The sequence below is a fragment of the Gopherus flavomarginatus genome, chromosome 3, assembly GCF_025201925.1.
Source record: "Gopherus flavomarginatus isolate rGopFla2 chromosome 3, rGopFla2.mat.asm, whole genome shotgun sequence".
In the NCBI taxonomy this organism is placed as follows: domain Eukaryota; kingdom Metazoa; phylum Chordata; order Testudines; family Testudinidae; genus Gopherus; species Gopherus flavomarginatus.
In genome coordinates, this window is record NC_066619.1 from 80,641,892 (window position 1) to 80,655,795 (window position 13,904).

Below are 13,904 nucleotides of genomic sequence, written 5' to 3' on the forward strand. Positions count from 1 at the left end.
TGAGCCGCCAATGTGATACGGCTGTTTAAAAAAGCAAATGCGATTTTAGGATGCATCAGGCGAGGTATTTCCAGCAAGGATAAGGAGGTGTTAGTACCATTATATAAGGTGCTGGTGAGACCCCATCTGGAATATTGTATGCAGTTCTGGTGTCCCATGTTCAAGAAGGATGAATTCAAACTGGAACAGGTCCAGAGACGGGCTACTAGGATGATCCGAGGAATGGAAAACCTGCCTTATGAAAGGAGACTCAAAGAGCTTGGTTTGTTTAGCCTGGCCAAAAGAAGGCTGCGGGGGGATATGCTTGCTCTATATAAATATATCGGGGGTTAACGTTAGGGAGGGAGAGGAATTATTTAAGTTTAGTACTAATGTAGGCACGAGGACGAATGGGTACAAACTGGATATTAGGAAGTTTAGAGTTGAAATTAGACGAAGGTTTCTAACCATTAGCAGAGAGAAGTTCTGGAACAGCCTTCCGAGGGAAGTAGTGGGGGCAAAAGACTTATCTGGCTTTAAGACTAAGATTGATAAGTATATGGAGGGGATGTTATGATAGAATAGTTTAATTTGGGCAATTGATCTTGGATTATCACCAGATAAGTCTGCTCAATGGTCTGCGGGGAGATGTTGGATGGGATGGGAACTGAGTTACTGCAGAGAATTCCTTCTTGGGTGCTGGCTGGTGAGTCTTGCCCACATGCTCAGGGTTTAGCTGATCGCCATATTTGGGGTCGGGAAGGAATTTTCCTCCAGGGCAGATTGGCAGAGGCCTTGGAGGTTTTTCACCTTCCCCTGCAGCGTGGGGCATGGGTCGCTTGCTGGTGGATTCTCTGCAGCTTGAGGTCTTCAAACCAATTTTGAGGATTTCAATAACTCAGTCCTGGGTTAGGGGTTGTTATAAAAGTGGATGGTAGGGTTCTGTGGCCTGCCTTGTGCAGGAGGTCAGACTAGATGATCATATTGGTCCCTTGTGACCTATGAGTCTATGCCCTGATAAGGCTTTATAGCTACACTTTGTACATTTTGCTGCATCTTAGAAAATGAGACAACTTTTTGAAATACATGTCGTGGAAAGGGTTTAACAGAAAAAACTGTATTTGTTTGCTATTTATAAAACTAATCAGAAAAAACATGGTGAGAAGGACTTTTGTCAATTTCAAAACAGTAAAAATTTTCAAAGGAGCACTTAGATACTACAGTGTCTGGTGCTATGTAGACATTAGCTGATCTAGAAGGTTATTTTAAGTACCTATGTTAGTATAACAGACTGACGATTAAAGCTCTGAGTAAACGAGTGGAGGCTATGCATTTAGTTTTCCCAAGTATGGTCAAAGATACAAGAATGCCTATTGTTAAAATCTTTATATGTTAAAATCTAAAATTAATGACTTGAAATACATGTCAGACAATTTTCTTTTTTAGATCATTTTGCAGTGGCTTTTGTTTTTTGACCTTGTTATGAATCCTCAGATAAAGAGAATCTCTCTCTCTCTCTCTCTCTGCAGTTCAGATGGAGAATATGGTGCAGAGGAAAAAAAGAAGGCTGGAAAATCACCCAGCCTATTGCCACAGACCCCTACTAGTGAGGCTGAATGTTTTGATGACCGGAAAAAAGCTGGTGCCACTAGGTAATGTCAGAAAACTGACTAGCAGAAACTGAGCAGCAATAAAAATTGCTGAGAGCCATCCAAAAAAAATGCTTTGAAACAAGATAAATATTTAGTACACACAAGGTCCTGGTTGTGGCCCAGCTTGTGCCGCTGTACAAGGGAATAATGGGGTATCAGTGCTCATTTGTGCCAGCTATTGGAACACAGAAAGGAGCATTTCGGGAGAAGAGCAACCTCCTTGGGGCTCCTACATCCAACCCCCTATGCAAGTAGCTGGGAAAGGATAGGATGAGGTAGGTAGTGGGCAGAACCAGCTGGCATAGTTGTACTGGCATGCCAAGGGAAGTACACTACACAGATCTAGACCTGGTGCAGGTTACTTCCATTGCAGAACAGGGAGAGACTGGTTGCCAGGCTTTGTCTGGCTCCAGGGCTACTCCTGGTGCAGCAGAATGTTGTAGAGTCTTTTGCTCATGATAAAGGTATAACTGAGCCCTAATATGGGATCTCTGTGATAAGAATCTTCTGTCTCTTCAACCCCTCAGTCACACCATTCTTATAGGGAAACAGGATTCAGTGATAGCAATCTCTGTAACAGTATATACTAGGTCTTGTGAAAACATTAAATCAGAGTTTGGGTGGCAGGGAATACCAATAACTCCTCCAAAACAAAGGCTGTGATGTTTTTAAAATCCTATTCAAACAGCTAGATGACTTGCTCATAACCATGAGGTGTAAGTCCTAATAGCGTGTCTTCTTGCCTGTCCCTAAGATCACAGATTTGCTTACAAGGCAAACACACATGAGCCTATTACATCTTCTTGCACATACTGTGTTTTCCCTGCTGCTTCATGTAAAACTCTTGAGGAAGTACAAGAATTTTCACTGTAGACTGCACCTCTCCAGTCAGACATCTCTGTCCCATGAAAAATTTACCCGATAGTCCCTGTACAGTGTTTTTTGTAGGGTCAATATTCTTACTATCATTCAAGATTTGAACCCATGACCCACATGATGATTTAACATAAAACAAGAACCAGGGATCACCCAATAAAATCAATAGGCAGCGAATTAAAAACCAATATAAGGACTAGGCATTGTGTGAAGAAGTACTTCAGTCTGTGGAACTAATTGCCAGGGCATGTTATGAAGGCCTTAACTATAACTAGGCTAAAAAAAATTAGATAAATTCATAGAGGATATGTTCATCAGTGGCTATTAGCCAAGATGATCATGGATGCAACCCCTTGCTCTGGGTGTCCCTAAGGCTCTGTCTGCCAGATGCTGGGACTAGACAACAGGGGATGGATCACGTGATAACTGCCTTGTTCTGTTGATTCCTTCTGAAACATCTAGCACTGGCTACTGTCAGAAGACAGGATACTGGGCTAGATAGACCAGTATGGGCATTCTTATGTTCTTCTATCCAAAAGAAAAGCCAAATACTTTGTTCACCTTATTGGCAAAGACTACAAAAGAAACTAACAGTAGTTAACTTTCCAAACAAGAAATGAACATTCCCTCTAATGTTAAAAGGTTTTCATTGAGCTGTGAGACCTAGCCTGTTGTGAAACTGATGTTAACTGTCCTTATCTGCTGCTTTGTCATCAAGAAACAGGAGAATAAGAATGAAAGTTAATAAAGGATGAATGTGTGCAATAGACAGAAGTATAGATCCGGATGGTAACAAAACTAATGAAATGACACTAAGCATGGTATTAGGATTGTTTTCATACCCTCAGGACAAAGATCAGTGTGGACAGCCCCCTCCTGACAGCAGATATCAAGAGTGACTCCAAGATTGAAAGGAAAAAACGTGCCTCAAATCAGGTAATACAGCAATAACGTGTGTGTTTTTAGTTAGAATAAATGACTATACTGTCGTTGTCTGGCTCGGTAACAGTATTGTTCATTGTATTGTAAGTACTCAAAGTTTGGGCACTGCCACTGGTTTCTTGCCCAGTGCCTTTGAGTGAAACATGGTAAGTGCAAAAGTGAAGCATTACTACCAAGTACAGCCACTGAGGATTTGAGACAAAGGAACAATCTTTAACAGGAGCAGAAGATGACTTTTCCAGTTTAGTTCAAAAGATTTTAGAATATCATCCTTCTTTTGGGAAAGTTCACTGATGGGATATTCTCGCCCTTGCCCTCTGCATATCTATTCTAAATATAACACATCAGCTTACTGATGCAGATACTCTCATGTGGCAACATCTAGAACATATATTTCTCACTTTGAAATGGTCTTTTGAGGTTTTTTGTTTGCTGTCCTCTGATTAAGTTGGAGTATGGATGTAGTTTTGCCCCCAGAGTTGAGTAGTGTTACTTCTCCTCCTGCCCTGCCTTCATTAGATGGTACAGCTATAGAAGAAAATTCAATTCTAACTATGACATTACAACTAGTGCCACCTCCTCTTCCATCTCTGCAGAAGATAGTGCTTTATCCAGACAGCAGAGCTGGAGGATTCTGTAAAGTTAGCAAAAAGCTCAGTATGGATGTACCACTCTCAAACCACTAAAACTAGTGCTATCTTTCTGTTGTATAAAGGTTGTGCAAACACAAATAAAATATCGCTGAGCTCTCTTCTTTTGAAGTGTTTTTAAAAGAAGAGCTATAAGGCAATCTTTTACTTCCAGAACTCTTGAATTTGAGAATAAGGGGCTATTTATTCATTTAACTGCATTTCTGTAGCACTAATCACCATAGTATCTGACCATACAGAAGATGCTAAAGGAGAAAGCAAGTGTGCAGATTAAGGAGGGTAAATATATTTTAATGAAGGAATAACCAAAATGTGTTCTGTTTGTTTAATTTTAGTTCAAGGCAAATGCTCACTATCACAAGCTATTTCTGGATGTTCCTACTGCAGAGCCACTGAAGCAAAGTAAGTATTGCACCATTATTTTATCTGTTCCAGAATGCAAAGTGAATCCATGACAGGACAATGGAAGCTGTCGGTTATTCAAAATCCACTACGTAAATGAACATCTGTTATAAGAGCAGTTTAGCTGATTGGATTTATATATTCTAAGGCCTGTTCCTCCATCTACTTAGTGTTCCAGTGGGAATCTTGCAGAATTAAACACATCGTTCCTTTGTTTTCAGTTGTCAGGAGATGTTTGTGAATCATAACCTGTGATGTGACAATTTTGCTCTTCCAAATAGAAATAACCAAGATTTACACATTCTACTTGGTTACTACTGACTAATACTACCAAAACCTGCAGTAGAGGTGTGAGAGAACTGACCAAATGACTAGTTCGTTCTGAAGACATTCAAGTATGTAAAACTCTTAAAGTTCTGGCACACTTTGTGTCCTTTTGCCTGGAAATACACAGTGATCAAGCTCAATCCCTTTAAATTTCAGGTGTTGGTAAAAAAAAAGTAGTGGGTTAGAGGGTGTTAAAGTTTAAAAGTTTATATAGAGCCATAACTATATAAGAGCACAAAAGATGCACAGCTTGTGGCAAGACCTTAAAAGAAGGAATAGCAACTGCGCGTGTGGTCAGCATACACTACATAAATGGGGGAGGCGTGATTGTTCTGTAGCCATAACATAAAACGCATCCTATTCAAATGCGTATCTCTCAATCTGGTTTGGGACTAATCTACAGGATTCATATTGTATTTAGTGGGTTTAAGGAGAGAAGTGGCTAACACACCAAGAATTCTTTGTGTTTTCAGTACGTGGTGAGTGTGTAATATTCATAGGAAGTAAGTAAAAGTCATTGTGTAAGGTACTTTAACCTTTGGAAGCTTTTTCACATTGTGTATCTTGCTGTACTCCTCAATGGAAGGTTTTACACTTAAGTTCAGAATGTGTAAGAAACTTCCTGAATTCTTCTTAACATATTTGGCTCATCCCTATTTACAATGCATTTTTAATACCTTGTAAGAGTTTGAACTCTGTTAAACCTTCAAGTTTGAGCTCTAACAAGTTTTCTGTGCATAACTAACTCTTTTGTGTGCTTTAAAGAGATTTATCAATTTCTTTTTATGAATAGCACAGGGCTTTTTTTAAAGCACCTCTGCTCGTCTCATGGTTGCCAACCCTGCAGGATCATCCTGGAGTCTCCAGTAATTAAAGATTAATCTTTAATTAAAATTGTCGTGTCATTAAACCTTTATGTACTTGAAAACTGTTATCATGGCCCCCCTCAGTCTTCTCTTTTCCACACTAAACAAACCCAATTTTTTCAATCTTCTCACATAGGTCAAGACCTTTAATCATTTTTTAGACCTTTAATCACTTTTGTTGCTCTCCTTTGGACTCTCTCCAATTTGTCCACATCCTTCCTGAAATGTGGTGCCTAGAACTGGACACCAATATGCCGGCTGAGACCTAATCAGCACGGAGTAGAGCGAAAGAATTACTTCTCGTGTCTGTCTTACAACACTCCTGCTAATACATCCCAGAATTATGTTTGTTTGCTTTTTTTGCAACAGCTTTACACTGTTGACTTGTATTTAGCTTGTGGTCCACTATGGCCCCCAGATCCCTTTCTGCAGTACTACTTCCTAGGCAGCCATTTCCCATTTTGTATGTGTGCAACCGATTGTTCCTTCCTAAATGGAGTACTTCACATTTGTCCTTATTGAATTTCATCCTATTTACTTCAAACCAGTTTGTCCAGATCATTTTGAATTTTAATCCAATCTTCCAAAGCACTTGCAACCCCTCTCAGCTTGGTATCGTCTGCAAACTTTATAAGTGTACTCTGTATGTCATTATCTAAATCATTGATGAAGATATTGAACAGAACTGGACCCAGAACTGATCCCTGCGGGACCCCACTTGTTGTTATGTCCTTCCAGCATGACTGTGAACCACTGATAACTACTATCTGAGAATGGTTTTCCAACCAGTTTTGCATCCACCTTATAGTAGCTGCATCTAAGTTGCATTTCCCTAGTTTGTTTATGAGAAGGTCATGCGAGACAGTATCAAAAGCTTTACTAAAGTAAAAATATACCATATCTACTGCTTCTCCCTCCACCCCACTCCATCCACAAGGCTTGTTACCCTGTCAAAGAAAGCTATTTGGTTGGTTTGACACAATTTGTTCTTGACAAATCCATTCTGATTGTTCCTTATTATCTTCTAGATGTTTGCAAATTGATTTTTTTAATTATTTGCTTCATTATCTTTCCGGGTACAGAAGTTAAGCTGCCTGGTCTGTAATTCTCTAGGTTGTCCTTATTTCACTCCTCTTTTTTTAATTTTTTTTAATGTAATATATCTGTGTTTTATAGGCTTTACCTGCGCTCTACAGAAAGAAATTCTGTACCAAGGAAAGTTATTTATATCAGAAAACTGGATTTGTTTCCATTCCAAGGTCTTTGGTAAAGACACCAAGGTTAGTAGCGCCTCTGTGTGCAAAAAGCAACGTAATTATTTGGGATCTCGCTGATTTCTAGAAATTCCTGCTCTTTTAATATGCACAAGTGGTGTTAAGCCTCTTATCTTCTTGCTTAAGCATTACTGAACACTAGCAACTATATTGCAGTAATGCCCAAAAGCACCAGTCAGCCATTGTGCTGTACAATGTGCAGAAGAAAAGGCATTCAGTATGCAGTGTTTAGAGTACTGATAAGCCCACATCATGTTAGTCCCATGTCTGAATTTTTTTTAATGTTTGTTTTTAATTGTTACTTACACTACAAAATCTAGAGGTGTTGCAGGGGACACTCTGGGTAGAAGTGGAAGATAGGAGACAAATAGAAGGGGGAAGGAGGAGACAAAGCCAAGAAGCACAATGGGCAGGGAGAGTGTGGTTTGGGCGTTGAGGAGGTGTGGGAAGGTAGAGGAAACACATTCTCCCAACCACTGCTGTTACTCCATATGTGAAGTGGCAAAGGGAGGCCGTTGGACCCAGTGCTCTGTATTCTTGCCTGTGGGTCTGCTGGGATGGGCAGAGGTGGGTTGTGGAGGAACAGACTTACCCCTATAGCCAGTACTGGCTGTATGAGGAAAGAGTTCAGAGAGATTTTCATGTTTGATGTCAATCTAGTTGTTGGTTGTTGTATCATGGTGTGACAGCTCCAAGCAAGTTTTGGGCCCCATTGTAGTAAGCACTGTACTTACTACAGTACAGTGAAATCTCTTCAAGCAGGGACAATTAAGAGATGGTCCCTGCTTGAAGAGATTTCTGTTTTCAACATAAATTTTGCCCTGACTTCTAGTCCTTGGGAACCCACTGAAACAAATCAATGTAGCTGAATTTTGGGCAGTTGTTCTTTTCAGTGGGAATACTGTGCCCTGAACGTGTAAAATATTTGTACATGTCCTTGAATGAAAATAAGATTTAGATGCACATCTTTTCCTTCTTCTATAATTACTAGGGTGCTGATGCCATACCTTTTGACTTAGAGAAACGGATTAAAAAGTTATCAGCCTAGGAAGGAAATCAGGTCAAAGGCCTTAATAGGACACCTGATATTTGGAGGAATTTTTTTTAAGAATGTAAAATAGATTTAAAGAATGATTAATGATAAATTGTTCATAATAGTAGCTTATTGCATTTGCAAGGTATACTATTAGATGACTCAAGTAACTGAGTTATTGTTTGTTGTGAATTAATAGATTGGATTAGTCAGTTAATTTTTTGACGTGAATGGGGAAATGGCACAAGTGTTTAACAGCCATTTAGAACAAATAAGGAAGCTGAAATTAACAAAAGGGTCATGTTGTGCCACCCTTGCTCATTGAGTACAACCTTCCTTGTCAAGTAGTTCCACAGAAATTAATGAAACTACTTGTAGCATAAGCTGATACTCAGCACAAGTAAGTGGCAGATTTTGGCCCAAACTGAAGTTCAGCTTTGAAGTATGCAAGCTAACATACATGATGAAATGTAATCCAACACTCAATGGGAGGGATAAACCTGGGAAGTCAGTAATGTGGAAAGAGACTTAGGAATTAGACATTTAGCAATGTGTTATGATTTCAAAATACATCAGTATAGGTTTGGGGCTACATATGGTACACAAAAACTTCCCATCATAGTACAAGGAGATGTATGGTCTCTCTATATGACTGTGACGCAACTGCACCTAGGTTACTTATTGGAAAGATATTGAGAAATTGAAGGAATTCAGAGAAGAACAACAATTCCTGCCTCTTCTGGGCTGTGCAGCAACCACAAACGTTCCCAAGAATGAATCACAATATCGGGTTATGCTGCATAGTCCAAGTTGCCCACAGTTTCAGTCCTCTAGACAGTGAGTATTGCAGATGGATAGCACAGATGAGTAGAAGACAAATGGTCTCACAGTGATTCTCCCTGGTAAACAATTGCTGGCATAAGTGTGTAGGAAATGGGTATTCCATCCTACTTTATTTTTCCTCTTTTTGAACTAGGATATCAATTAATATCAGTCATGAAAATAGTATTAAGCAGAAACTTCATTAAACTTTAATGCAGTTGGGATGACTCTATTTGATGAAGTTTGCAGAATAGATTTTTTAATTGACCTATTTTTATTTAAATATATTTATTTGATAATGCTGACAGTAAGTCATTTTTCCAGAAAAAAATTACAAACAAAGCCCTGTTAAGAAATTCTTGCCATCTAACTACACAGCATATGATACAATAGCTTGAAGTGGTTTCCATCATATGCAGGGTTTTACAGTTTGGTTCAGGGCTTTCAGCACTCTCACAAATTGTTCTAGCACCCCTGAGGAAAAGGGGTGCTAGAACACACAAATTGTTCTAGCACCCCTGAGGAAAGGTAAAGAGAGCAGGTTGAGGTAAGCAGGCTATTTTCAGTAGAGATTTAAAGAAGTGGGTTAGAGGCATTCCGGTCATGTGAAAACAGCATAGTAAGCAGGCCAAGTAGTTCAGGGGGTGGTGTGGAGAGTGTGTCTGTGTTTTTATTGTATATAAAAAATAATACATGCACGCACATGCATGAAATTGAGAACTGGAGCTGGGCCAGAGTTCAAATTTTGCATCCAAGTCTCCCAAAAACCTCAGGAGTGTTTTGAACTTGAAGCTTTTGATTCAGGCTCATCTTTTTATCAAGAAATGTATTAGCAATGGCTTTTGATCAAAGTGGCCTTGACCTCTTCTCTAGCCTTTAGTGTGAGGGTCGAGTATTCATTTGGTTAGCCATCCCTAAAATGGTGAATGACAGGCTAAACATAAGCAAAAGCATTGGAGGTCATAGTTAGCCAAAACATAATGAGATCATTTCATGTCTCAGTGTTGCTTTCCTTAGACCAGTGGTCCCCAACCTTTTCAGTGTGGTGGGCGCCTGACAACTAGCCGCCGAGGAGCGTGGCCGCAGGGCAAGCAGCTGCCAAAATGCCACCGAGAAGCGGCAACGCCAACAAGCATCGCCACTGAAATGCCTCCAAGAAGTAGCGTCAAGAGGCGTCACCACCAAAGATCAGTGGGATTTCGGCGGCAGCGCTTCTTGACATTGCTGCTTCTTGGTGGCATTTTGGCAGCTGCTTTTCTGGCAGCCAGTAGGCGGGTGCACATAGATGCCTTCGTGGGTGCCATAGTGCCCACAGGCACCACGTTGGGGACCCCTGCATTAGAGGCACTTCATAAACGGAAGCTAACAACTAAAAGGTGATAGATTATTCCATAAATAAAAAGGCTCCTATTTCAATATATTATAATTCTTAGTCTGCAATACTAATATATGCTTTCAATTCAGTGCTATGAAAGGTCATTTATTAGCCAGATTTTAGACACACTCCCCTCTCTCCTAATCTCTCTCCCATGTCTTAGTCTCTCTGGACTCTGCATCAGTCAAAAATGTAAATAACAGAAATTCTAACAGGGTGACCATTCCATCCTCTGTATAGCCTGAAGTGTCACATCTGCCTGTCTTGCTGCCAGTCTCTTGTTGGAATCAGAGCCTGCCCTTCATGCTCTCTCTAGTAATATGGGATTTCGAAGTGGGGCCGATACCAAACTCCTGAACTAAAACACCCTGAAACTTAAGAGAAAGTCCTCATTAGAAACCAAACATTGTGATCAAGCATATGATCTCACTAATGAAGGCAGGAAGGAAAAGTATTGAAAGTACTGACTTATGTAAAGTATAGTTTGCAGGTGTATTTGCAAAAAGGCTGGACAGCATACATGGAGATGTGTTTATATTTAGCATGAGTGGGCTAAATCCTTTTAGTTATGCCGAAAGATCTGAACTGTTTACTCAGTTGCTTGCCACAGACTAGGCACTATATAAGTAGTGGGGTAGAGCTTGAAATATGTTGGTTCTTTGGCCTGTATCTCCTGTAAGCTACGTTCTGGAATGTTTCTTCTCCTAAATAGTCTGCTATGGGACCTTGTTTCTTTTGCACTATTTGCTGACCAGATGTTCTGCAAAATTAGAATAAATTCAGACCTCTTCTGAAAACTCTAGACCCAAGAAATGGGGAGGGGGGGATTGCTTTTGTTTGTTACATGCTTCACAAACTTTTGTTAGCATAAAACATAGCTGATGAATTAACATTTAGACCTGAGTGAAAGCAAAAAACAGAGCTCCTTACATCAACCCACACCTATTGTGTGTAACAATCAAAATGGGCTCTGGAAAAGATGTAGTGTTTCAACATATTTAGTCTATGTTAGTGGATTGGTTTTCACACAAACTGCTATTTGTACATAACCAATAAGGTGATTGAAGTATTATATTATTTTGGCACTCTAACAACATGACGATTTCATTTCAGATTAGTATTCCTGTGCTCTCAGTAAAACTAATAAAGAAAACCAAAACTGCCCTTCTGGTGCCAAATGCTCTGGTCGTAGCAACAGTCACTGACCGGGTAAGTGTAGCGTTATCTTTGACCTCTCTTGCTTTCGTCTCTCCTTACTCCTAGAACTTGTCATGGTGGAATCTTGAGGAAGCAGTTGCCAGGTGGCTGTTCAGAATATCGAGGCACAGACCAGTCCCATGTGGCCATTTTAGGGTCACAAAACCAAGCCTTATAGGATTTGACCAACTCAATGGCCTGAAGCACCCCTCTGAGGGGACCTTCTCTTTGCCTGTCCTGTGGGAAAGGGGTGCTTCAATCTTCCAGAGTACCATATTTCCCCTGGGACCCACAGAAGATGCAGCTCTGCAAGGTATTGAGAGAAGAGGGAGGGTATAGAGAAGCAGGGCACCAACAGCTCTACATGGACCTACAAACCTCCCAGATTACTACATGGCAATCCAGGATGGAGCTGAAACAGTTGAGGAAATTAATCTATTTTGGGGGCCCTTTATGCAACTGCAGCAAGTCCTATCTAGTGACAGCAGGGCTTGAAGGGAAAAGTATCATCTACTGGATCAGCAGCCCCACCTCCTACAGCACCTCTGGCTCTGCTTGGTGATGTCCAGTCCAACCAGTAACAATCTAATTTAGTTCAGTTACAGCATAATAGCAGCCCATATTGGTATTCAGGATTGTTTCTGGTTTGTTTGCTTGTTTTTTAAAAAAAAACTGAACTCCTACAGTATCTATGCATTGGAAGGGGTCTGATTTGTCAATATAATTTGACTGGGGAGGATAAGGCAAGTTGACTTCCTCCCTCTAGAATTTGAGTGGGATGGAGAAAATATAGTTCTTATCCAGCAAAACTTCTGAGTTTTACCCGGGTGTAGACTGCAGGCTTTGGCAAATTTATGATAGGCCTAGTCCACATTTTATAAAACTCTTAAACTGTGTTCTTTACTTCATATCTTCTAAGTCTTTCTTTACTATCTGCAGGCCTCTGAAAGTAATTGCTGAACCAGCAAGTGCACCCTGTAAACAACTGATAAGATGAAACTTGTGCAAAATACCTTTTTTCAAACAATTATGTAAATTATTACTTTTGTCTTTCAGTTCATATTTGTCTCCTTGCTCTCCAGAGACACAACCTACAAGCTATTAAAATCTGTCTGTGGACACTTAGAGGTAAGTATTGACAGAGTGAAGTTGTGAAGCTCAATTATGTTTCTTATGACTGCTCTTTATTTTAAAGATTAGCAATTTAATAACAATTTTTTTTATTTAAAAATTGGCTTTCAGGATGTAAGTGTTGGCAATAGTCCCAATCCTTCTTCCGCCGAAAACAGCTTCAGGGCCGATCGCCCTATGACCCTGCCTTTGGTAAGATGGTTTATTTTGCTTTTGATAAAGTTCCATTTATTAAAGTCCAAATTGTCCAAACTCTTCTATTGTCTCAAACTGAAGGAAAGCTTGACAAACACACATTCTGTCACCTCAGAAAGCTCCAAATGAACTGCAAGTGGCTGGTGATACCAGCATAGATGTAATCTTGTCTCCACAAGAAAGATGCATGAATAGATGTGCTGTCTGTATATGTGCACTGAGTATATAACAATGCCTGTTAAGATCTGTACGTGGGCTGCGCACTGACGTGCATTTTTCTTCCTTTCCACATGCCTGCATTTCCAGCAGTCAGTCTTTTACTATGCTCTGTGCTAATTTAGAGTTGCAGTAAGCGGCTTCCCTTGTCATTGAAGGCAGAATAGCAGGCTTCTCAAAGCTTCCCCTTGCAAACTTTCCCCTATGTGCCAGGTCAGGGCTTGTCTACATCAGAAAGTTGCAGCGCTGGTGAGGGAGTTACAGCGCTGCAACTTTGAAGGTGTACACATCTGCAGGGCACCACCAGCGCTGCAACTCCCTGTTTGCAGCGCTGGCCGTACTCCCGTTTTGTCTCGGGTGTAGAGGATCCAGCGCTTGGTGATCCAGCGCTGGTAATCCAATGTAGACACTTACCAGCGCTTTTCTTGACCTCCGTGGAAGGAGGAAGCCTCTGGTAATCAAGCTGGTCTCCTTTCCCGGTTTGCTCTCTCGTTCCCGGAGCCCAGAGCAAGCAGGTCTCCTTCCCTGCAGTTTGCTGGGTGGCTCCGGGAACGCGAGAGCAAACCGCGGCGAAGCGGGTCTCCTTTTCCGGTTTGCTCTCTCGTTCCCGGAGCCCCGAGCAAGCAGGTCTCCTTCCCTGCGGTTTGCTGGGTGGCTCCGGGAACGCGAGAGCAAACCGCGGCGAAGCGGGTCTCCTTTCCCGGTTTGCTCTCTCGTTCCCGGAGCCCCGAGCAAGCAGGTCTCCTTCCCTGCGGTTTGCTGGGTGGCTCCGGGAACGAGAGAGCAAACCGCGGCGAAGCGGGTCTCCTTTCCCGGTTTGCTCTCTCGTTCCCGGAGCCCAGAGCAAGCAGGTCTCCTTCCCTGCGGTTTGCTGGGTGGCTCCGGGAACGAGAGAGCAAACCGCGGCGAAGCGGGTCTCCTTTCCCGGTTTGCTCTCTCGTTCCTGGAGCCCAGAGCAAGCAGGTCT

The 13,904-nt window shown here is 41.3% G+C and overlaps 1 protein-coding gene across 2 annotated transcripts in view; it reads left to right on the forward strand.

The window, feature by feature from the left end:
* The window catches only part of GRAMD2B (GRAM domain containing 2B), a 73,887-nt gene that overhangs the window by 46,605 nt on the left and 13,378 nt on the right, over positions 1-13,904 (forward strand). For both annotated transcript variants that reach the window (XM_050945888.1, XM_050945889.1), the window contains exons 2-8: positions 1,509-1,631; positions 3,356-3,443; positions 4,435-4,501; positions 6,871-6,974; positions 11,312-11,407; positions 12,452-12,523; positions 12,638-12,718. In XM_050945888.1, coding sequence (XP_050801845.1) covers positions 1,509-1,631; positions 3,356-3,443; positions 4,435-4,501; positions 6,871-6,974; positions 11,312-11,407; positions 12,452-12,523; positions 12,638-12,718 — 631 coding nt within the window. The remainder of the gene's footprint in view (positions 1-1,508; positions 1,632-3,355; positions 3,444-4,434; positions 4,502-6,870; positions 6,975-11,311; positions 11,408-12,451; positions 12,524-12,637; positions 12,719-13,904) is intronic.